A 23995-nucleotide genomic window follows, 5' to 3' on the forward strand; every position below is an offset into this window, starting at 1 on the left:
TTACTGGTCTGAACTGACATGCTGTCATGTAATCATAAAATTCTGTGTTTCTCAGTGTCTGGATTGAGTTTGCGTGTCCTCCCTATTCTCTGTGCACTCTGGATACACTGGTTTAATACCAAAGACATACTTGCTACGTTATCCTCCAAATCAAAATAGATCAGGTGCAAATGGTTAAGAAATTGCATGAATAGAGAGGCTGACAAATTCGGTGGAAATTTTGAAGTATGTGAGTTTTTCTAGATTTTTCTAGATACCAGTGTAAAAAATTTAACAAAAAATTTAAACTTTGACTTCCCGAATTTTAACCTAATAGAGGTGAGACAGTGTGTTATGAATAATTCCTGCAAGTTTTTAACAGATGAACATTTTATGATGTGGTTTTAAAAGTATATAAGTACTGTGTTTTTTTTTTTCCAGTCAGATTGAACTATAGCTTGCCTCTACACATGTGATAAGAGTAGCAATAGGCCACTGAAAGACAGTGAATGGCTGGGATAGGTTCAGTTAGACATTTATAGATTTTAGATGTTTGGTTTTTAAATGCCATGACCAATGAGAGCTAATACTATAAAGCAAAAATGAGGACAACGCTGTGCTGCTTGTTTCTCATGGTATCATTCAACTTCTGCTGAGTGCTGATTGGCCATCTGGTATTGTTTTATGTCACTTTCTATTAAGCTCATTGATCCTCCCTCCCTGTCTGTGGCATGTGGTTTATCATCGCACATCACTGTGTGTGTTTGTAATATGAATATGGTACAGTGGTATGATTACAGTACATGATGGTCTCTGTCTGTGTGTGCGATGATGCGAGCCCTACAGCTACACTTGCGTCCACGGCGGCGGTGATTAGGCTGTTTATGTAGTGTTTGCACTAAAGTCAGAGCAGAGCAGTTTTAATAAGGGAATATATGATGTCACTGGGTCACCCCAAAGGACAGTGGTGTTGAGTAAACCTCTAGAAATATCTTGGGATGTCTGATTGTACACTTCTTCACCGTATATATTACGCTGATTAAAACGGATTACTTTTCTGAAGATCAACACTGTTTCAGAGTTAAAGAAAAGATATCTAAAGCTATATTTTGATTAACATGTTGGACACACAATATTCAGAATTCCCAAGAGGTAACAAGGTTCGATGTACAGTACAAAAGTTCAGATGGTTGATTATTGGCCAGATGTAGCAGTGTAGTTAGTAGCTAGTAGTAATCTCGTTCCCCAGGCATTTCTGAAGGTCTTTCAAAGTTTTACTTTTTTACTAGAAGCCTGTTACAAAAACACACATTTTGTTCCAATTTCTTTAGTTGAATCTGTGGGGGGAAAAAAACAGTTTGACAGACATAAAAGTATATTTTTGCAACAAGGTGAAAAGGTTATTTAGCCAAAGAGCTATTGGCTCAAAACCTGCCATGCAATGCTGTGACAAAGAGTGTACCCACTTTCTTTTTTGCATGTTTATCACATTTACATGATTCACAGCATCAAACAAAATTGTAATTTTACACAAAGATAAACAAAGTAAATACAAAAATGAGTTTGTAAATGATTTGATTTATTAAAGGAAAAAGTTTATCCAAACCTCACTGACCCTTTAAAGCTAAAAAAAAAAAAAACACAATGGGGAAGTCATGGATTGGCCTTCCCAGAGCCCAGACCTCGATGTGGGATCATCTTGACAGAGGACAGAACAAAAAGCTGCCAACATCCAAAGAAGAGCTTTGAATATCCTTCAAGAAGCTTGGAGAGCTATTCCTAACAACTTCTTAAAGTCTTTAAAGTTCTTAAAGCGACCGTGGTTCAGGGGGTTGGGAAGCTCATCTGTAACCGGATGGTTGCCGGTTCGATACCCCAGCTTTCTCTGTCCTGGTCGTTGTGTCCTTGGGCACTTTAACCTACCACCTACTGGTGTTGGCTAGTAGGCGCGATGGCGCGATATGGCAGCCTCGCTTCTGTCAGTCTGCCCCAGGGCAGCTGGGGGTACAACTGTGGTTTGCTTGCACCAGTGTGTGAATGAATAGTGGAATTGTAAAGCGCTTTGGGTGCCTAGAAAAGCGCTATATAAATGCAATCCATTATAAAGAAATGACAAGAAAGTCTTGATGCATGCTCAATCATCAAATTATAAGAAAGTTTCCCTTAGAGAGTTCAGTTGAAGAATTAAGGTGGTCATACCAAATATGGCCTTTCAGCTTCATTCACATTGTTTGTTGAACTATGTTTTTGCCTTATATACAATATTTCCATCTATGTTTGTACATTTCACTAGATTGTTACACCTGTTTGCCATTTCCCTTGCAAAATATAAAGAAACAAGGTGTTTTGCAGTTTTGTACTGTATGTTGGCCTACATGTTCAGCTATAATTTGATCAATTTATAGGAGGACCACTTAATGAAGACTTAAAGTCCTTAAATCTATAGAATTGGGTAAATTTCATTGCCAAATTTCTCAGCCATGACTTAGTCAAATCCTAATCCACGAATGAGTTCAAATTTATCTCATGGTAAATAGCAAACGGAGCAACATATTCTCACTCCTAACTTGTCACAGCTGCTTGGTCAAACCCTTGGTTGCTTCTCATTATATTTTTACCCCTTTAATAACCTTTTTTAAGGCATAGGAACTCACATTTATCGTCATTTTCACAGTGAGGAAGAACAAAAACCTCGTAATCATCTGACCTTGGACCAGACCTTCCATCAAAAGATAAGCATAAGAGTATCTGGAACCACTTCGACACCAACTTTTTTGTCAGTAATTTAGTATGGTAGGTTTCAAATGCTAATTACTTGCTTAGGTTTAGTCAGTGCCATCCATCCATGCCTGGAACCTATTCCAGCATTCCTTAACATTTCTTTGATTACAACTACTGAAAATGAGTTTAGGAGGGAAAAACAATTCTTAATCAAATGAGAGCTGCAACCAGCAGCATGTAATTTAGGGCAACATAAACATAAGCATGGCTTTACGGCCCCTCTGTGAGCAAATCCTTGGATAATTTCCATGGTTTAGTATTCACACTTACTGCACGTGCCTCTGGTGTGACCATGCCTTTATGGGGTACCATCATAAATGCAATGAAGCTATTGTCTTAACTGTTGTTTGTTGTTATGGCTCAATATGGGCTATGTTGTGTTTGTAGTAGTTGAGGAAAAAGGAACACTTTCTGTAGGTGGGGTGTGATTGGGAACCTAACTGTGTTCTCTCATCTTGATGATCACTGGTGCAGTGTGTACTGTTACAGATAGCGGTGTAGTAGTGAGATTTAGCTGTCAATAGGAAATTCACGAAAGTGCTTCTAGCCTTCACCACTCAACCAGGAAAACATATCAGGATGTCCATATTATTATGACAAATTTCCCTTTAATCTTTTTTCTCCTCTTTGGAGGATAGTGTAACTATCCACACACTAAGATCGCCCACACAGCGGACCCCCATCCACAATGAAAGGTGCTGTTACCAGTCAGGCCAGCTGTGTGTTACATAGTCAGAGCAAGGAATACGATCCCCCTCTACCTTCTGCCCTCATTTCCTACTCAGTTTCCTACTGGGGCTCATTTATTTACATTAGCGCTAGGCAGAAAGGCATCAGAGGAAGTCTTAAAGTAGAGCCACAATGGCCGATTTAAGCCGCCACCCGAAAACCTTCTCTTTCTTTTCGAGTAAGAGGATTTGTGTCTGGTCTGTGTATCAGACCTCTCTCTCACTCACTCTCTCTCTTAGGGACAAAGTCACCCCTCACACTTACTCTGAGAAAAGTAGCGTCTTGCCGCTAGCTGCCTGGCTAATGACATTTATCCTTATGGAAATGGAGGAGTGAGTGGAAAAGGCTTTAGATGCAGATTTGGACACACATATACACCTGAGACGGGTGGCTACTTTTATGGCATGCATGCTCAATGATTCACACACCTCTCTCCACACACACACAAAAGTGTATACACGCACACACCCTTGTAGCTTCTTATCCCCTAACTGGCCACCAGTCAAAATAAGCCTTATTCTCTGGGGTTTATATTTTCTCCTGGCTGGGCTTGGCTAGGCACACTCAGTTAAGATGGCAGCCAAACAATCTCTCCTCTCCTCTCATTTCCACCGTTTCTTTCTTTCTAATGCTAATGCCTGGATGGATATATCCCCTTTACAACTGGCATGCAAGAAGGCAAAATTTCTGATTAACTCCAAGACAAAGTTTCATATCAGGTCAAAAGCTGCTTCAGAAGAAAGGAGGGGGGATGTCACACTTTGTTTTCAGACAGATAATTAAAACAGTTGATAGCACTGCAGGGCAGGTCTGGCCTCTTTTTTAGAAATATTACGACTCCAAGAAAGGTTTCGTGCAGGACCTAAAGATAGCCAATATTACAGAAATTAATTCTCTCAGACATCTTAATCACAGAGCCTGCACTAAAGCTTTAAATGGGCTGGTTTTTATACAGCGCTTTCCTACTCTTCCTCAGCACTCTCTGCAACTTCCCTCATTCCCTTTTATCTTTGCTTTTTCTACATTAACACATTCATACTCCAATAGATGGATCAGAGAACAATCGACACACCATCACACACTCAGACACACTCAGTGTCTTGCCCAAAGATATTTGGAATGCAGACTGGAGCAGTGAGGGATCGACCCTCCAATTAGTAGATGACCTGCTTTTTCTCCCTAACTAAAGCCACCCGTTAGGTGCCACTATTTTAGTAGATTCAAAGAAAGACACTTAAAAATATCAGTTTTAAGTTGATATTGTCATTCATTATGTCATTGTATTTATGCTGGAAGCAACCTTAATATGAAGAGTGGCTAGATTTGTTTATCTTCCTCTTTTCTGGCATTTTTTTCTAACAATATGTGACCGAGCTACGGCGAGGGCTCAAGGCTACATTTGATTACGACAAGTGTTTTTTGCTAAGCAAGTGGTCTACAAATTCCATATAAAAAGCATACTAGTACTACCATAAAAAAGCACGAGAACGCACTTACAACATAATCTAAGAATTTATTAACAAAATGAAACTGAAAACTGGCTTTTATTAAAAGGTGCTTTCAGTCTGCAGTAAGTCTGCAGAGTAGAAAAACACTATATAAGCTCCAGTGTATTTCCCAGATATTAACCCCTTAACATTAACCAGGTCACTGGTGATCCATCCAAGGTTAGGGAAAATGTTTTTCAAAAACCTCTAATGCCAAAATCAGCGTATGACTTCACTTGAAATATAACATCTTCTAGTTTCTTCCATTTAACATCTGGATAAAACAAAAAGCCAACACTTACCAAGATGGGTCATTTGTGAAATCTTGGACTGTGGGTAAAATTGCACTCAGGCTCCACCCTCAGATAGGTGCCAGTGCCCTGGTGGATGACCCAAGAGAACACACAAGCAGTGGCACAGAAGCAGGTGATACTGGGATATTACCTGCTATTATTACATTTCTACAGCTTATATGTATTAAAACACAAATATTGTCAATATTTTATTATATTAGCTGCAAAAGCACTGCTGTTTGCTTTTGCAGCTGTGTGCTTTTTTTTCTTAACAATTCAGGTACATAATTAACACAATAACAGATATAGCAACACTGCAAAGAAATGGTAAATAAAATATTCACATCTTAAATTATATATTACTTTAATGTTAATATTTTTTCCTGTATTGACATAAGCTAGTGTTAGCTTGATTTACGGTTGCAACAGTCTTTTAATAATAATTCATCGAGATTCATTCTTTAACCCTGTAATGCCAACTGTGTTATACTTGATGCATAATTTTTGTGATTTTTTTAAGACCTCATCAGTATTTTGTTTCCTGAAAAACCGAAAATTTTAAGCAATAATTTAGACAAAAATGCCAGATATAGCAAAATAATACACTTAAATTCACATATGCAAATTAATGTTTAATTTAATTTTTAAGTTGTCAAAAGGTTCAATAAAATCCCCAAATTTAAAAAACAAAAAAAACTAGGATTCTCTGGCAATTATTCACGGGGCTAACATAAATTCATCTTTGTAATTTGTAACTGTAAAATTTAGTAGAAAAACTTTGAAACTGTTTAACTCATTGTTTGAGTCTCCACTGAATGTGATTTACATCAGTTTTATGCTCATTAATCCATTCACTCTGCTGTCTTTCCAACTATTTATTTATTTTTATTTCATCCACCAAATTTTGTACAATACGCCTTTAGACCATATCAATACAAATGCAGCACTAGCTTTAAAATCCACAGTCCTAACATTTTCAGTTTGGCATGACACACATGTGAAAGCTATTTTGGAAAAAAAATCATCATAAGCATGTCTGGGAATCCCAAGTCTTCTGTTAATTTATATCCATTGTACAATACTTTGAAGGCCTGTGTCGTTTTTCTGACGTCTCTTCACCATACTATTCTTCAAAAATAACACTGCAGCTCTTAAAATACCACATTCAAAAGGCTCGCTCAGCTACCTTCAGAAGTTGCACATATGAAGCCTCCTACACTTGTAGCGGAGTGGTGATTGAAAGTCTTTGTCAGAATGCTTACAGCTCTCTCAGTGCTTTCAAATTTACCTTTACAGGTCACACACACACACACACACACACAGTTGTGTCTCTGGAAGTTTGGCTGCTATTTGGGAGATTTAAAGATAAGACGATGGCATTTCAATAAAACACAGGAATGGTTTATGGTTCACCCTGAGCTCAGCACGGTCACTTAGGAGGCTCATCCTCTCTGGTTATTAATTTTCTATCTGAGGACATGTGTGTGTGTGTGTGTTTGAGAGTGTGATTTCTTGCCTTCTCCTCTTCCTTAGCCATTTTGGCTTCTCGTGCTCTTTTCTGCACGTCCTCCCTCCTCCTTCTGTCTGAAATGAAGACATACGAGGACACTCCCTGGAGGGTGCAGCAGTGTGGTTGTGGCAGCGCAATAAAGAATCTGGAGGTCAAATGTACACCGATATCCTTCGCCCCTCACCTAGCAGTGCACACACACATACACACACACACACACATGCACACAAACACAGCCAGAGAGGTCAAATGTACAATGCCAGAGCTGGTTACATAAACCAGATGGCCATGGTTGGCATGAAGCAGCTGACATCTAAGAGTTCTGTGTGTCTTTGTGTTTGTGAGAGGGTGTTGTATCCTCTCTTTCAGTAAAAACCACCAGGGACCTTGTTTGTTGTCTGCACCCCACAAGGGAAACACTGTCAGCTTTACATGCGCACCGGTTCACACCACACACGTGCACACATACACACAAGTCAGAGGATTCTGTCTGATAAACAAGGTCTGTGTCTGAGTGTGTAATGGTGTGTAGATTGAACTGAGTGTGTGCCTGTGTGTAGCGTCCCAGAAAGAGAAAGTGTATGATGATTGGACCAGGAGGGTTTTCAAAACGCCGAGCAGATACAACCCAAAACCTGACACCGTAAAAAGCACCGTATCACCGATAGGCCACACACACACACACACACACACACACACACACACACACACACACACACACACACACACACACACACACACACACAACACACACACTTACAGGGACAGCCTTCCAAATTGAACCCTTTTGTCCTTTTCTCTGTGTTAATTCTATCATATCATCGTTTGAAGATCACAGGGACACTTGTTTTATTTGTAAGAACTCAGACCTTTAAGGTTGTCTGTACTAAAGATGAACTGAGTGCACAATGTGCCACATGATTCTACTTGATTTTTTAAAATATTCTGGAAATTTAAAAAAAATTCTGGCAATAATGTTTTTATTTTTGATTCAATTCCAATTATCTAATTTGTTAGTTAAATTCTTTAAGTAAATTTATTTTATTTTAAAGAGTGAACAGAACTGAGGAAAGGAACTCAAGAGTGAGAGTAAACATTGCAACCGTTTAGCTATTCCACAAAATTCCTTCAGAGCCCTTCAATAGAGGTTTCTCAGGCAAGAGTGAAAGTTTTCAGTTTTGAAGTTACATTACAAATAATTAAGTCATTGTACATATAAAGCATTAATAGATGGAAAGTATCTGCCCTATTTATGTTTGAAAAAAACAAGAAAAAAGTTATTTCTTTAAACAAAATTATCTTTTAACAAAACAATATGCTAGCTAGGCTAAACAATGGTCTTCAATGAGCAATATAAAACTGGGTCTCCTGCATTTTAGAAGCCCAGCAGTAGATCAAAAGCTTTTGAGGTGCCTTTCATGCCTCTGTTTTTGTATATTCTAGAATTTGTTTCAGAATTTTTCAGATAATTGAAATAAATAAGAGAGTTGATGAAAAAGCATGGAACTAAAAATACTTAAATTTGACCATGAGGGGGTGGGGGTGGGGGTGGGGGGCATCCATGCCAAGCTTTCCATTGTTGAGTTAGCCACAAAATATTTCAATAACACAGAGCAAGACAGAAAGGTATTTACAAGCCAGTTGATTCTTCAGAAAACAGTTTATTTTTCTGCAAAAAAAAAAGTCAGGAGACTGATCATTTCAAGCCTATTTAGAGTATGGAAGACACAAGGTAAAAAAGCATGGGGGTCAGATATGAATAAAAGAAAATCATCTGCATAATGTAACACTTATCTATGACCACGTGCCATTAAGAACTCATATCTGTGTGCTACAAATGACTAATGAAAGGGCTCGGCAGCAAAGAAAAGCGGTGAAAGCAGGCACCCTGCCTTGTTCCTCTGGCTATTACAAAATCTTAAGAATCTTAATACAAATTCAAGAGACTTGACCTGTATACAGTAATTTATAAAAAAAATGGTTTTGCCAAACCCTTTCCAAAGTATGAAATTATTAGTTGTCTTTCTAGTTTCTCAAAAGCTTTCCGTGCATCGAGACAAATTAATAGCTCTCAACTGAGGGGTCTCAGGGGTGACAGGTAATATTTAACAGGTACATCAGACAGAAAAAGGAAAACCTGTTTTTAATATTACCTGTCTGGTGCCAAGAGATAATGCCAGCAGCAGCTTTTAATCTCAGCTAAAAGTTTTACAAGCTTAACAATAAAATTTGATTTCAAATTATAAGATTATAAGAATTACAGAAATGTAGTTCCTTTTTAATTAAGTCTTTAGCTTCTCTCAGAGTCGCGAGGTTATTTTGGTGTTTGCTGTAGGAGAATCCTGATGATATTTAATTTTTACCAAAAACTGCAAGAAGAATGAGATTGTAAGATTTGAAAATTTTTTTAAAAAAAAACCCCACAACAAAACAAAAAAGAAATTAAAAGACAACATAGTAAGAGTAATAACATCTAAATCATCTTATAATTTAACGTCACTCTTGTGAATAACTATCATTTCTTTTGCTTTCTGTGTTTTTATATGAACCCCCAGAGAATGAGCCAGGTCCCAGTAGAGACGCTTCTTACAACAGAGGGGACTCCCAAACCTAATATCCACAACACAGAGGCTCCTGCTATAAAGGTGAGCCTCCATATGAAAATATACATTCTTCAGTCATTGAATGAATGTGATCATGAATATGATACACGCTGGCCATAAATTATGCCAGATGCATCTCACACAAAGAGGTCATAGCACTTTAATGTGACAGTATAAACCTAGTCTGGATTTATTTATGCTCTATATATGGACATTAAACTGGTAACATACTGGATTGTATCTTGGAACAGGGATTGTGTCTGGGATAAATATGAAACAGCTGTTTACAGTACATGCAGCACTTATGTGTTTGAACATCACATAATGCTAACTCATTATTCAGTTGCTTCTGGGCACGGTAGTAACTGTGTGCTAAAGACCTGTTGGGCAATGGCATCAAGCAGCATCCTAATGTAGTTTCTGTGCATGTGTGTGTGAATGTCAAGGATCTTTCATCCAAACCCCCCACCGCCACCCACCATCAGTACACACACACACACACACACACACACACACAGCAAAGAAAAATGTCAGAGTTTTGCACTGAGTGACAGCTACGACCATGACAATCCGTTCTTAACAGGTTGAGTTTATGTCACTGCGCAGTGATATAAACACAAACTGTCCAGTAAAGAAACAAAACACCAAATTCTATTGAGTACTGTTAATGTTGCTAAAATTGAGTTTAGTTTACATTTTATTTATGTCACTCTTATTGTTATAGTTTTATTTATGAAATATCTTTGGAATGACAGGTCAGAAACTTGCTCAAAATTATTATTATTAATAATTATTATTATTTTTCATTAGAAACTTGTTGTACCATATCATAGTACATGACTTGTAGGTAAGAACTGTATTACACCCGACATGTCAGTGTTGACGCCACCCTATATTTCCGCCTACTGTTTCAGTCTTTGCACCAACTCGGGGACCCACCTGTAGGCTCTTGAGGGATGTTTACTCATCACTCCCCAGTTTCTATGTCTGCTATATTTGCAGAGAGTAATGAGCCTAGACGGCAAACTGTAGTAATATTCAAATGCTCTAATAAATCAAGTGTGAGTTGTCAGGCTGAATTATTATAAATACTGGCACGGTTCATTTCATATTTAAAAACATAATAATATGCCATCCAAAAATAAGCAGATTCCTTTAATTGTAGCCAAGTATCCTTAGCAAGACACTGAGGCCCCAATAGCTGTGATGTGTGAATGGGAAGGCTCCATTAAACCAACCCAATGTTAGTCTGCAAAAAACATTGGTGTCACAATAAACACTCTAAAATTCACATTTCTTTCATGATGCTTCAAATTGTTGTTGATGTTCTGTTATTTCTAAGAACGAACTAACCCTAAAAATGACTAATGCATCTGAAACTTTGAGAAAAAGTTCTCAATTCCTTACTAAACTAATTTTGGCAAATTCGAAATTAAACTGGAATGGTAAGTGTGAAATTTGAGTTTTTGGTGACTTGAGGTAGAATAAACCTTTTTCACTTCTTATATAATGTTTTACATTCTTTAATCTGTATTTTGACCTTTTTCTGATTCATAAATTGTATAATTACAAAAAGTCAAACCCGAGAAACAGAAAACGCCATATAGCCCTCTTGAGGAGATGATGCTGGTGGTTATACATTTTCAATCATTATGTTCAGGGACATAATGATCACTTGCTAAACCTGGGGACCTTACAATTTATTGCAAGTTTCAACAGAGGCTATCAATAGTCTTCTACCATTGTCTTATTTATTTATGGTGTTTATAAAGAGCAATCTTAATTCCTCAAGAAATAACCTTGAAAATAAATTAAAAAACAAAAGACACTTCAGGGTTCCTTTATTAGCAGCAATTCATGGAATATCTTCTCATCCATCACATCAGCTAGCGTGTTTTCATCACATTTTCCTCAGTGCAGTTCACATTCAGTTGTCATGTCAATTATACATAAACATCTGTACAAAACCAAACTGCTGCCTTCGCACTCCACTTCCCTGCAAGATGAAGCTTTTCATAATTGGAAGGATGGCTCTTAACAAGCACTGCTTTAATTTTTCTTTCCTCCACACATTCACCTCACCATCTCCTCGTCCCCATCATTTAGGGAGTGCTAATGTGTTAAATGCGAACAACAAAGACAGGATGTCTTGCCATTTTCTGCTTCCCCACTGTTTCCCATGTTGCTGTAGTGGCTAAATTAGACCGAACCAAACACAGAAATTAGAGCTCCGAGGCCAGATGTGATATTTGTTTTTCACACTGCGGCGTCAGGTAGATGTTTAAAAAAAAATAGAAGGAAAATCAAAACTGCTCCCTCATTGGGTTTGGGACTCATTTTGATTCACCGATGGTGGCCGGCTAATCATTTGATCCTGTTAGAAGAAGTGTTTGTGTGTGATTCTGCCATGAGAGTTAACAACCGCTGCAAAAAGGCCGGGTGTCTGGGTTTGTGCACGGCTACTGCTGTCTGTGTGCGTGCACATGGGCGCATGTGTGTGTGTGCATGTGTGTGTGTGAGTGTTCGTGTGTGAGTCCCCTCGTTGGCTGTTTTTTCCCTATAAAAGCAATTTGCCCCATGCTCAGGCTAGGCAATGAGCAGATGCTACCATTGTAAATGATGATGCGAAGGGCCATAATAAAGAGTTGATAAACACAGAATTACTGCTGGGCTGTGGGCTTGCAGAGAGAGAGGGGAGGGGAGGAGAGAGAGAGAGGAAAGAGGGGGGCGTCATAAACAATGAGAAAAACAGAAAATGTAAACCAAGATCCTCAAGTTCTCTCAACCTGTTATTTATTTGCTATTTAGTACAAATACACAAGGTTATTCCTTCATTGTTATAGTAAAAGTATCCCATGCGTTTCCTTCTATTTGCTTGAAAGTGTTGGCTGTCGGGGGCAGAGACTCCGGTGGCAAGAAGTGGCTACAAGCTGTCTGGTCACCGCTCTCATACGGCTAAAAGGAAAATCCCATTGTAGGTTAGCCTTGAGCATCCCTGTCAAAATGTTCTGGCTCCACCACTGTCTATTTTTTTAAATGGCCTGTATTTGTATAGCACTTTTCTAGTCCCTAAGGACCCCAAAGCGCTTTACACAACCAGTTATCCACCCATTTACACACTGGTGATAGCAAGCTACATTGTAGCCACAGCCACCCTGGGGCGCACTGACAGAGGCGAGGCTGCCGTACACTGGCGCCAGTGGGCCCTCTGACCACCACCAGTAGGCAACGGGTGAAGTGTCTTGCCCAAGGACACAACGACCGACTGTCCAAGCCGGGGCTCGAACCGGCAACCTTCCGATTACAAGGCAAATTCCCAACTCTTGATCGTGGCTCAAGAGTCAAGCATACAAATTTACTCCCACTAAAGACACTCCTTTTTTCTGAACCTAGTTTGATTAATTAGTCATGGAATCTTCTGTGTACTTTAAAAAATAAGTTACATGATAGTTTTGTTTCCACTTACAGCCTCTCAACTTGAAAAAGCATTTAATATGTTGTGGGCTGTAAAGTGTGCTTAGATGCTGACGATGTAACTGAGTTCTGCCAATTAAAACTAAGAAAGTAAATGAAGTTGAAACAACTAAAGCTTACATATGTTAGAATCAGCTGATACTTCATTATCTTCATGGGTGAGGAGGCATTTTGCTAAGTGTGTGAAAATACCCAGAATATCCAGATTTCTATTGGATGCACATTAAGATGACCGGTCGTTCCAGTGCTAGATTTCCCCCTTATAAGATGTTATCGAGAGTTGATCTACAGTAGTTTGAAAAAGAAGTCCAGTCTTGTAAAAGTTTATAAACAAAAAGAAGCCATATCTCCCTTGATGTCTAAGGAGCTTGGAAAGAAAAGCGTCTGGACTTCTTTAAGTTGCTCGAAGTCTGCAGTCTATTTACACCTACAGGCCGGTGGACACTCTTTCAATGATGAGGATGTTCACATCTTGGACAGGGAGGAACGCTGGTTTGAGCGCAGAGTCAAGGAGGCCATTTACGTGAAAAGGGAAAGACCATCTCTGAATCAAGGAGGGGGGCTAAGGGTACATCTTTTGCCATCTTACAATGCTGTGATTGCAGCCATTCCCCAAATCTCTGTGAATGGTACTCATGGTCTTTGATCAGTGGTCTTTGATCAGTGGGTTTTGGTCAGTGGTTGTTGATCAATGGTCATGAGAATTTGCATAATTATGATTAAGGAACTGACGTCCCAGCCCATTGTTCCTTCAGTGTGCTGGTTTCAGTCATTATGCAAATGTACTGTTTATAAGATTGGGGGAACCTGCAGTCAGCTGAGACTGAAGAAGTCACTTGGATGAGTGATGAAACGTTTCTCCCACAAAACGCTACGTCCAGATGAACAGAATCAACTTTTGGAGATTTACTTACCTGGATGATTGAGCATGCATCAAGACGTTTGTACTGTTGTCTTTCATTTAGTACCACTCAGTAATACTTAACAGTGCAAATATACTGGTTCTCAGCCATTATTTCTGCACTGTTATATATAATCTTATGTCAAATGTTTTGGCCATTATTGCACCTCTAAATCGTGTCTATCTCACACCCCCCTCCCCCCAGCCCTCTCTTTTTACTGGAGGGCTGTTATGATGTCACTGTACACCAAGTGCCTTGTAAATGCAGTGACCCCTGACTCATAGGGGACCTATGAGTCTGTGTATGTGTGAGAATAAAACTATGTCCCCGGGATGTTAGTCAAAGGGCTACCCTTTGTGAAGCCTGTTCACTGTATAGTGTATTTTTCTTCTTTGCCCCCCTCCAAACATCTCCCTTTCCACCACACGTTTGATGTTTGTTGGACATTTTGTTTGACCAAAAAAAAAAAAAGAAAAGAAAGAAAAATAAAAGCTTTCAACAACACTTTTGTGCAAACACACATGCATGCTCAAAAACCTCCTTAGAAAGGAGACAGAGAGGCAGACAAGGCGAGTGGAAGAAGGCAGACTGAAAGATGAGGACAGGGAGCAAATGCAAGTAAGATTAAGAGACTGCGAAAGACCAATAGTGAAAGAGGGGGTGAGGGAGAATTTCCTCCCTTCGGCAGCAGAGATGGTGCCTCTTTCATGTTCTCCATGCTTGGATCTGAAGCTCTGTCTCCTAGCTAGGCCTGGTGTGCATGTGTGGAGCTAAGTGCTGGTTAATTTCCCCTTGGATCCCTCTGATTTCCACCGACAACCCCTCCAACACCACAGCCTCCATGCCTTCTCTGTGTGGCGTGGAGCGAGGACAGTCAATGGACAGTGCTGGTAAGTCTGGAAATGCACAAATAGAGACCGTGCTTTGTTTCAGCCACCAGCCTCCTTCTAGACCTCAGGGAGAACTATAGGGGAGTGCTTTCCATAAGTAAGTTAAGGAAAAAGTTGCCAGCAAGCCACAAGGGTAGGATCAGAGTCAAGTTGCACTTGAGCCACATACTCAATAAAGATTGGTTTAAAAAGTAAATCAGCTCTCTTGCATGGATTTTGACCTTAAAATTTGTTATAAGATTTGCATTTGGATTTGCCAACTAGATAAAATTTCCACAAAAAAAGGGGTAGAAGCCAATCACAATAAAATACAAGACAAGAACAGTTGTTAGAAAGTTAGTATTTCTCTCAGTATGTCACAGCTTAGCATAGATGCTTTTTGCTCATGTTTCATGAAACATTATTGTCAAATAAATAAGTTATTTGATTAAATATTATTATCATTTTATATGTACATCTGAACATATCAAATCTAAACAAGAGATGGTGCCAAAGTGTCCCTCGGTTGTTTTGTGTTCATTGAAACCATTTTGGAGGATTTTGAGTCAACACACACGTTGTGGGTGCTTTGTAGTGGGGCTCAGTTCAAAGAGTTATCAATCCCTTCAGTCAGCTTTCTCTGTGGATGCATATAAGAAGGGAAGCACATTAATTGCTTTCTAGTTTGTGACCCTAAATGTCTCTGCATTTTAAATAAAAAAAGTTCCAGTCAAACTTCACAGAGAGACATTTTCCAGATTTTGAACTGCTTCTAACTGGTTCATGAGCTATGTTGTGCTTTGATAAATGTTTGCATCTTTGCAGCTACAAACGTTTGCCAGATGTTTACTGTTGCAATGAAAAGGTACACATTTACAGGATGAACATAGATCACCTGTATTACAAAGTGTGATTTCAGGTAGTCGCTGAAATATTTTTGAGTTATAATGTGCTACTCAGTCTTTAACCATTGTTTCAAAATCTCTGTTGTTTAGTGGAAGAGTTGGGCTTCTAACGCAATGGACCATGTCTTTAGAATTTCTGAAGCTTCCAGATATTAATTTAGAGATCCTTATTATTATGCTTCTTATCGCGTACCCAAACCTGAGCGTACACAGCTTATGCTACTGTTAAATGAGGGGGTATAACCCTCATACTACCCCCTTACTTTTAAAATGTATTCCACTACAGATTACAGAATACATGCCCCAAAATGTATTTTGTAACGTATTCTGTTACGTTACTCAATGAGAGTAACATATTCTGAATACTTTGGATTACTTAATATATTATCATGCTTTTTACAACTACATGAATGTACTATTGCTGTGTGATTTATTACTTTTACTGAAGGTTATTCGGCATACCAATACCAACTAGATTTTTAAATCTTAATATAAAATGAGTAACATTAGGGTGGAAAATAGGTAAGGCTGCACTTTTTGCAGTGATCTCATATAGAAAACTATTTTGCGCGAATATAAAACAGGTCCGCGGCTCCGAACCGTAAAGGCATAAAACCGTAAAGAGACCTCTGGCTAACGTCGGGTTCCGTGTCGGGTTCCGTGTCGGGTTCATAGCTGAAAATTAGCTTTGCTTTGTTGTCTGGGTCAACTTTGTATATATATATTATATATTTACATGCTTCCAACTCCCGTTTCTGGTCGGTGACATCTCTTACTTTTCTCCCTCCCTGGTGCTCACAGACACATAACGGGTATGGCAGTCCATTCTCCCTGCAGCACGGACTACACTGCCCATGAGGCTACATTTTTTAGGGCTATGCCTGTAACACTCTGCCTATTGCCTTCATATTAAATCATTTTTGTTAATAATTTTTAAAAATATTTCTTCACATTATTATGCGGGCCGCAAGTAGAGGTGACATGGGCCGCGAGATTGAGACACAGACATGAGAGACTCTTAATGCGTGTTTTGTTTGGGTTTCCACCGGCATGGAAACCAAAAATATAGAGTTGATAGCCTTATGAAACAGGAAAATACCGTCGTGTAATCCATTCATTTCAACAAAGTAACTGTATTCTGAATACCACCTTTTAAAACAGTAACTGTAACGGAATACAGTTACTCATATTTTGTATTTTAAATACGTAACGGCGGTACATGTATTCCGTTACTCCCCAACACTGGGTATAACAAATAAACACTTGCAAAGCAAACATCACACCTACAGTGGTCTTTCTCAGTATGAAGACTTATTAACTTATAAGAACAAGCTCTTATTAACCTAACTTGTTCTTATGTAGACTTTTTCTGCTCTAACTGAAAATTCAAAGTGTTCTTTGCAACATGCCTCATTCATAAAAGTTCTTTTTTTGCGCTTTACCTAACTGTTTTCTATCTAACATTCACACTCTGATGGATGCATTGGAGAGCAACTTGGCCTTCGGTATCTCGCTGGCTGCAGACTGAAGCATCACCAACCATGTGATTTGAACTCTCTGATTAGTAGATGGACTGCTCCACCTCCTGAGCTACACCGCATGCCTTCCACTTTCTTCTTTGTCTGTCTATGGGCAACAACAAAGGAAATTTCAGCACAGTTTACACTGGCACCCTGTTGGTCAACAGCACCATTGTTAACCCAGACCCCGGCGTATCTGGCATCTAAATCGCATTCTTTATGTTCCTCATGTTTGATTTGGCCAAGCTTCTACACCCGGTTACTTACGCAACCCTCCATACCTCCATAATTATTTCTATACCTTGTCCAAAATCTTTGAGGGTGATTGCAGTCAGTTTAAGTCAAATTGTGATAGTCTGGAGACTGGTTTCCTCCCACCAGGCAACCTGTCCAAAAGTGTTGGTCACTAATATTTGCAAGTGATCACAAAGCAAAAAAAAAAAAAAAAGTCTATTTTCTTTTGGTGTGTGTTGTTTTTATATATGTACATGCATATATTCACATATGCACATTTTAGAATGTCTTTGCAGTTTGGTGCCTGGATTTTATTCTTGGCATATCTAAACAGGAGACTCTTATGTAGATATTACAGACTGCTTTATTCATTCTCTGCACATCAAACAGGAATGACACAGAGTGCTGTTGTGGGAAGATCACAAGATGAGAGGAAAGACAAAGGGTGGGAGTGTGGCATGAAAAAAAAACCCCAAAATACAAAACTGAATGCAGCTTCCAGCCACAGCCGAGTTTAGGAGAAGTCTGGAAAGGAGAACGCATTCCAATGCAAATAACAAAATGGCTGCCTTTCATCAACACTCATTTCATTTTGTTAAAAAAACGAAGAAGAAAGTGATGAGATGTCTTTAAATCCATACTTGCAGCGAGCCTTTTGATATGGCAGAAAATGTCCTGGGGTTGGATGACAGACAAAGTGTGTCCTACAGTGTGCATTTTCAAATGTGAATCTTCTGCTTGTTTGTTTTTTATTTTTATCTCTGTTTTTGCTCCAAATTCCATTTAAGGGCATTTTTCACACAAACAGGATAATGTGTAAAATCCATCATTTTTGCATAACATATTATTTTTTTCATGTGCAGTTACAATTCAGCATTTATGCAAAACTCAGAGCTTGAATTGTCAAATCAAACACAATAATCACATCCACTCCAGTTCCAGGGAACCAAAGCTTGCTTCAAGGCAGGGTTAACTTCACTGACCACTTTAAAAAAAAAAAAGATTCTGACAGAAACAGGACAATAACCAAATAAAAACTAATGCACCAGGACAAAAACTTTTTAGTATTTAGATTCTTAGAAGAATCAATTTAGATTCTAATGAATACATGAAGAAACACCAGATGAAAATATTCTGCATATGAGGTCCAATCACAACTATTTACGTTGTGTAGAAATGCAGGATAAGTTTGGAAGTGATCCCATCAGGAGTACTCTCCTTCAGCAGTAAGGTTAGACGCGTACACATGATTTGCCCCCAGGATACAGTACAGCTTTTCTTTTGCTGGGGTTGCAGTTAAGTCCTTGAATATTTTGACTTTTTTCTAATCGCCATTACCACAATGAATTTTAAATAAAACAACACAGATGCCGTTGAAGTGCAGACTTTCAGCTTTAATCCAGTGGACTGAACAAAAAGACTGCATAAACATACGTAACTAAAGAGTTTTTTTAATAGAATCCCTTCATTTCAGCTTGAAAGTAATTCGACAAATTAAATAACTCAAAATAAAATGTTCACTTTTAATACTTGGTTGAAAACCCTTTGCTGATGTACTTCACTTCTTTACTAACTCCTGGGTTGCTTTTGCTGTGTGTTTTGGGTCATTGTCCATCTGTATTATGAAACGTCACCCAATCAATTTGACTGTATGCCTCTGAATACCTCAGAATTCATTCGTCTGCTTCTGTCCTGTGTCACATCATCAATAAGCACAAATGTCCCAGTGCCACTGGCAGCCATGCACACCCAAACCATTAACCTGCCTCTGTCGTGTTTTACAGATGATGTGGCACGCTTTGGATCATGAGCTGTTCCACGCCTTCTCCATACTTTTTTCTCGCCATCATTCTGGTAGAGGTTGATTGTGGTTCCATCTGTCCAAAGAATGTTTTTCCAGAACTGTGCTGGCTTAGATTTTTATAGCAAAGTCCAATCTATCCTTTCTGTTCTTGGGGCCTATGGGTGGCTTACAACTCATGCAGTGGACCTTCTGTCTTTACCTTCATACAGTCTTCTCCATATGGTAGACTTGGATATTGATTGCCTACTTCCTGGAGAGTGTGGAGAGAGTGGAGAGTGCACTTGGTTGGCTGTTTTCCACAACTGTTGTCATCTGCGGACATCCAGATCTTTTTGTGTTGCTGAGTTCACCAGTGCTTTCTTTCATGCTCAGGATGTACCAAACTATAGGTTTTGCCGTATCTAATATTGTAGTGATTTCTTGTATGGGTTTTTTCTCTGTTTAAGGATAGCTTGTGATTACATAATGAAGGAACTGTCCATACCTGCCAAAGAAATAGCCTTTAAGTCAGTTGTCCAATTACTTTTGGTCCATTTAAAAAGAGGGCGGGACATGTTAAGGAGCTCAAATGAAAGCTGAGAATCTAAACATTATATCCATGTCTATTAAATAACTATAATTGGAACATGTTTTAGTGAACATGCAAAATACAAAACGTGTGTCAGTGTCTAAATATATATGGACCTAACTGTGGTATATTGCCAAAAGTCCAGGATACCACCTTGCAGTATGTTACCCAAATCTTTTTCTTTGTTCATCATGTTTGTGAAAGAGGAAAACTGATGCGCTGCTGCAGTTTTAAATCTTTGCATTGACGGCTTTAGCTATCCTACATCTAACTACATCTAAAATGAATGGCAGATAAAATCATTCCATCAGTGCCAAGTTCCAGTTTGGGAACCACTGGGCTATTACTGTACTGTATAAAGATTCGCTATCAAAAGCAGCAGTTTGCCAGTTGATTGGTAAGTTTACTTTGTCTAGTTTTCTTTGTGTGAGCAATGGCCCTTAGTCCAGAAGTGCATTCCCTCCTGGTAGGAGCAGCAGAAGCAGTAGTAGTAGTAGTGGTGGTAGTATTATCGCACACACACAGACACACACATACAGTGGGTCCATGAACCAGCTGGCCAGCTGTCAGTGAATTAGTTTTTTTTTCTTTGCCTCTGCAGTATAAGCCAATCACCAAGCCTTGTTTAATGCAATTAAGGGGGATGTCAATACTGTGCAGTGATTGGCTGAGAAGAACAGCATGAGAGCACAGAGTACATTCTACCTATAGAGACAGTAATTAGCACATGCTGGTCATTAGTACACACACAGACCTATAGATATAGATACACACATGCATAAGGTTGGGCAGGATGCCATCTTGTTCTTGCTGTTCAGTGCAACCAATGTCATATAAAGAAGCAATGCATACACACACACACACACATATTCCAGCAATGATTCTCTGCAACAGTGTGTGTGCTGGAGATTTATTAAAATTCCTTCTAAACATGGCCCATCTCTTTGAGGGTCCCATGAAGAGGTCCTGCAGTGAGCCTTTTAATGAAGGATCAGAGCAGACCCTTCTAAAAATGCCAAACAAATACACAGACTCATGCACACACACAGGCATTTGCCATAAACCACCCCCTCCCAATAATCCCTCTCACTTCTAATGGTAGCCATTTGCCATTCATTAAGATCAAAATGCTGTTTTCTGCCAGGACAAATTGCAAAGCTATTTCATTCACAGCTTGAGAAAGGCCTGAGACTCCGTTGGGTTTCTTTGGGCTGTTTGAGCGCTGAAGCAGGGTTGGCTAATGTGGCTAACAGGCTTTGAATTGTGCAGTGTGGTAAAATGGCAGGGAGAGAAAAAGTAAGCAAGAACATTTTAAGGTGCCCTGTACAAAATTTTAGTGAAAGTGCATTTTTTTGAATTTTTAAATCCGTTATGCTTTTAATTATCCTCTTGGTATAACTTGGCTGTGCTAAACGTTCATCAAGTGGAAACTATACCCACAGCATTACACAAGGAGTAAGGCAATAAAGTAAACTTGCAGTTTAAAGATTAATTAAGATTAAATGCTAGTGCACCAGCATTGGGAAAACAATACTGAATGTCTTTTAATAGCCATACAGCCATTCAATGGGTTACTGGGCAATAGGATACGCAAGGTATTGTAGACATAATGTTATAAAGTTAGCAGATTGCTGGTGTTTTCAGATGATGAGTGGGCCACCAGTTTTTTAATGTTTTTTTTCTATCATATTGGCATAGAACATAGAATTTGTATGTGGAAACACTACAGGGTGGGCCATTTATATGGATACACCGTAATAAAATGGGAATGGTTGGTGATATTAAAGTCCTGTTTGTGGCACATTAATATATGTGAGGGGGCAAACTCCTCAAGATGGGTGGTGACCATGGTGGCCATTTAGAAGTCGGCCATCTTGGATACAACTTTTGTTTTTTCAATAGGAAGAGGGCCATGTGACACATCAAACTTATTGGTAATGTCACAAGAAAAACAATGGTGTGCTTGGTTTCAACGTAACTTTATTCTTTCATGAGTTTCTGACCACTTATAAAATGTGTTCAATGTGCTGCCCATTGTGTTGGATTGTCAATGCAACCCTTTTCTCCCACTCTTCACACACTGATAGCAACACCGCAGGAGAAATGCCAGCACAGGCATCCAGTATCCGTAGTTTCAGGTGCTGCACATCTCGTATCTTCACACCACAGACAATTGGCTTCAGATGACCCCAAAGATAAAAGTCTAAGGGGGTCAGATCGGGAGACCTTGGGGGCCATTCAACTGGCCCACGACAACCAATCCACTTTCCAGGAAACTGTTCATCTAGGAATGCTCGGACCTGGCACCCATAATGTGGTGGTGCACCATCTTGCTGGAAAAACTCAGGGAACGTGCCAGCTTCAGTGCATAAAGAGGGAAACACATCATCATGTAGCAATTTCAAATATCCAGTGGCCTTGAGGTTTCCATTGATAAAGAATGGACCCACTATTATTGTACCCCATATACCCCACAAAACCATCACTTTTGTTGTTCCAACAGTCTTGGAGGGATCCATCCAATGTGGGTTAGTGTCAGATCAATCGCGATTGTTTTGTTTGTTAACTTCACCATTCACATAAAAGTTTGCCTCATCACTGAACAAAATCTTCTGCGTGAACTGAGGGTCCTGTTCCAATTTTTGTTTTGCCCATTCTGCAAATTCTGTGCACCGATCTGGGTCATCCTCATTGAGATGCTGCAGTAGCTGGAGTTTGTAAGGGTGCCATTTGTGAGTAGCTAATATCCGCCGAAGGGATGATCGACTAATGCCACTCTCCAGTGACATGCGGCGAGTGCTACGCTGTGGGCTCTTGCTGAATGAAGCTAGGACAGCCACTGATGTTTCTTCATTAGTGACAGTTTTCTTGCGTCCATATTTTGGCAAATCCAACACTGAACCAGTTTCACGAAACTTAGCAAGCAGTTTGCTAACTGTAGCATGGGAGATGGGTGGTCTCGTAGGGTGTCTTGCATTGAAATCTGCTGCAATGACCCGGTTACTGCATTCACCAGATATCAACACAATTTCAATCCGCTCCTCATGTGTTAACCTCTTTGACATGTCAATGGCTGTGAACAAAGAGAAACAAATAATAAAGTTACGTTGAAACCAAGCACACCATTGTTTTTCATGTGACATTACCAATAAGTTTGATGTGTCACATGGCCCTTTTCCTATTGAAAAAAAACAAACGTTGTATCCAAGATGGCCGACTTCTAAATGGCCACCATGGTCACCACCCATCTTGAGGAGTTTGCCCCCTCACATATACTAATGTGCCACAAACAGGACTTTAATATCACCAACCATTCCCATTTTATTACGGTGTATCCATATAAATGGCCCACCTTGTATACCATGTATACCATGCCATCACTATTATAAATTATTCATTTAAAGAAGGCAAATATACTTTCTTGGACAGTTTATCAGCATTTGTGAAACGTTTAGCTGTCATTGGAAGCAAATCTGACAGAATTCTATGTTGTCTGGGGTTTTTGCTACCATTGCACTTGGGGAATCATAGTTCACTTCTGCCTTTGTCTGCTGATGTCCCCGTTCTTGTAGCTTTTTTTCAAGGAATTGAAAATGATCTATGACTGCATTTAAACTGTTGTCCTGATCAAACTTCCATGGCAATCCGAGATAGGGACTAAACCTAGTGTCAACCGCAAGATCTGAAAAATTAAGCCAACATTGAAATGCCAAAACCTGCCGTTCCTTCCCCAAGGAGCTGTAGCAGACTTATGCTGTTGGTGCCATTAAAAAAAACAAAAAACATTTTAATGGATTCTCACTATAGTATGGTTTACTGTGTGGAAGCTTGTTGTCCAATTTTTGACCCTAGCATTTCATTTGTGTGTTACATCGCAGTGATAAGCAGATATCAGTATACAGGGAGTGCAGAATTATTAGGCAAGTTGTATTTTTGAGGAATTATTTTATTATTGAACAACAACCATGTTCTCAATGAACCCAAAAAACTCATTAATATCAAAGCTGAATGTTTTTGGAAGTAGTTTTTAGTTTGTTTTTAGTTTTAGCTATTTTAGGGGATATCTGTGTGTGCAGGTGACTATTACTGTGCATAATTATTAGGCAACTTAACAAAAAAGAAATATATACCCATTTCAATTATTTATTTTTACCAGTGAAACCAATATAACATCTCCACATTCACAAATATACATTTCTGACATTCAAAAACAAAACAAAAACAAATCAGCGACCAATATAGCCACCTTTCTTTGCAAGGACACTCAAAAGCCTGCCATCCATGGATTCTGTCAGTGTTTTGATCTGTTCACCATCAACATTGCGTGCAGCAGCAAC

General features: G+C 39.1%; 1 protein-coding gene across 13 annotated transcripts in view; it reads left to right on the forward strand.

Moving 5' to 3' along the window:
• LOC146374509 (uncharacterized) overlaps positions 1–23995 on the forward strand; it is a 462267-nt gene that overhangs the window by 194220 nt on the left and 244052 nt on the right. For all 13 annotated transcript variants that reach the window (XM_084949001.1, XM_084948998.1, XM_084949000.1 and 10 more), the window contains one exon: positions 9335–9424. In XM_084949001.1, coding sequence (XP_084805127.1) covers positions 9335–9424 — 90 coding nt within the window. The remainder of the gene's footprint in view (positions 1–9334; positions 9425–23995) is intronic.

This window comes from Perissodus microlepis, chromosome 13 (genome assembly GCF_051167445.1).
Source record: "Perissodus microlepis isolate ML-2025 ecotype Zambia chromosome 13, ASM5116744v1, whole genome shotgun sequence".
Lineage (NCBI taxonomy): Eukaryota > Metazoa > Chordata > Actinopteri > Cichliformes > Cichlidae > Perissodus > Perissodus microlepis.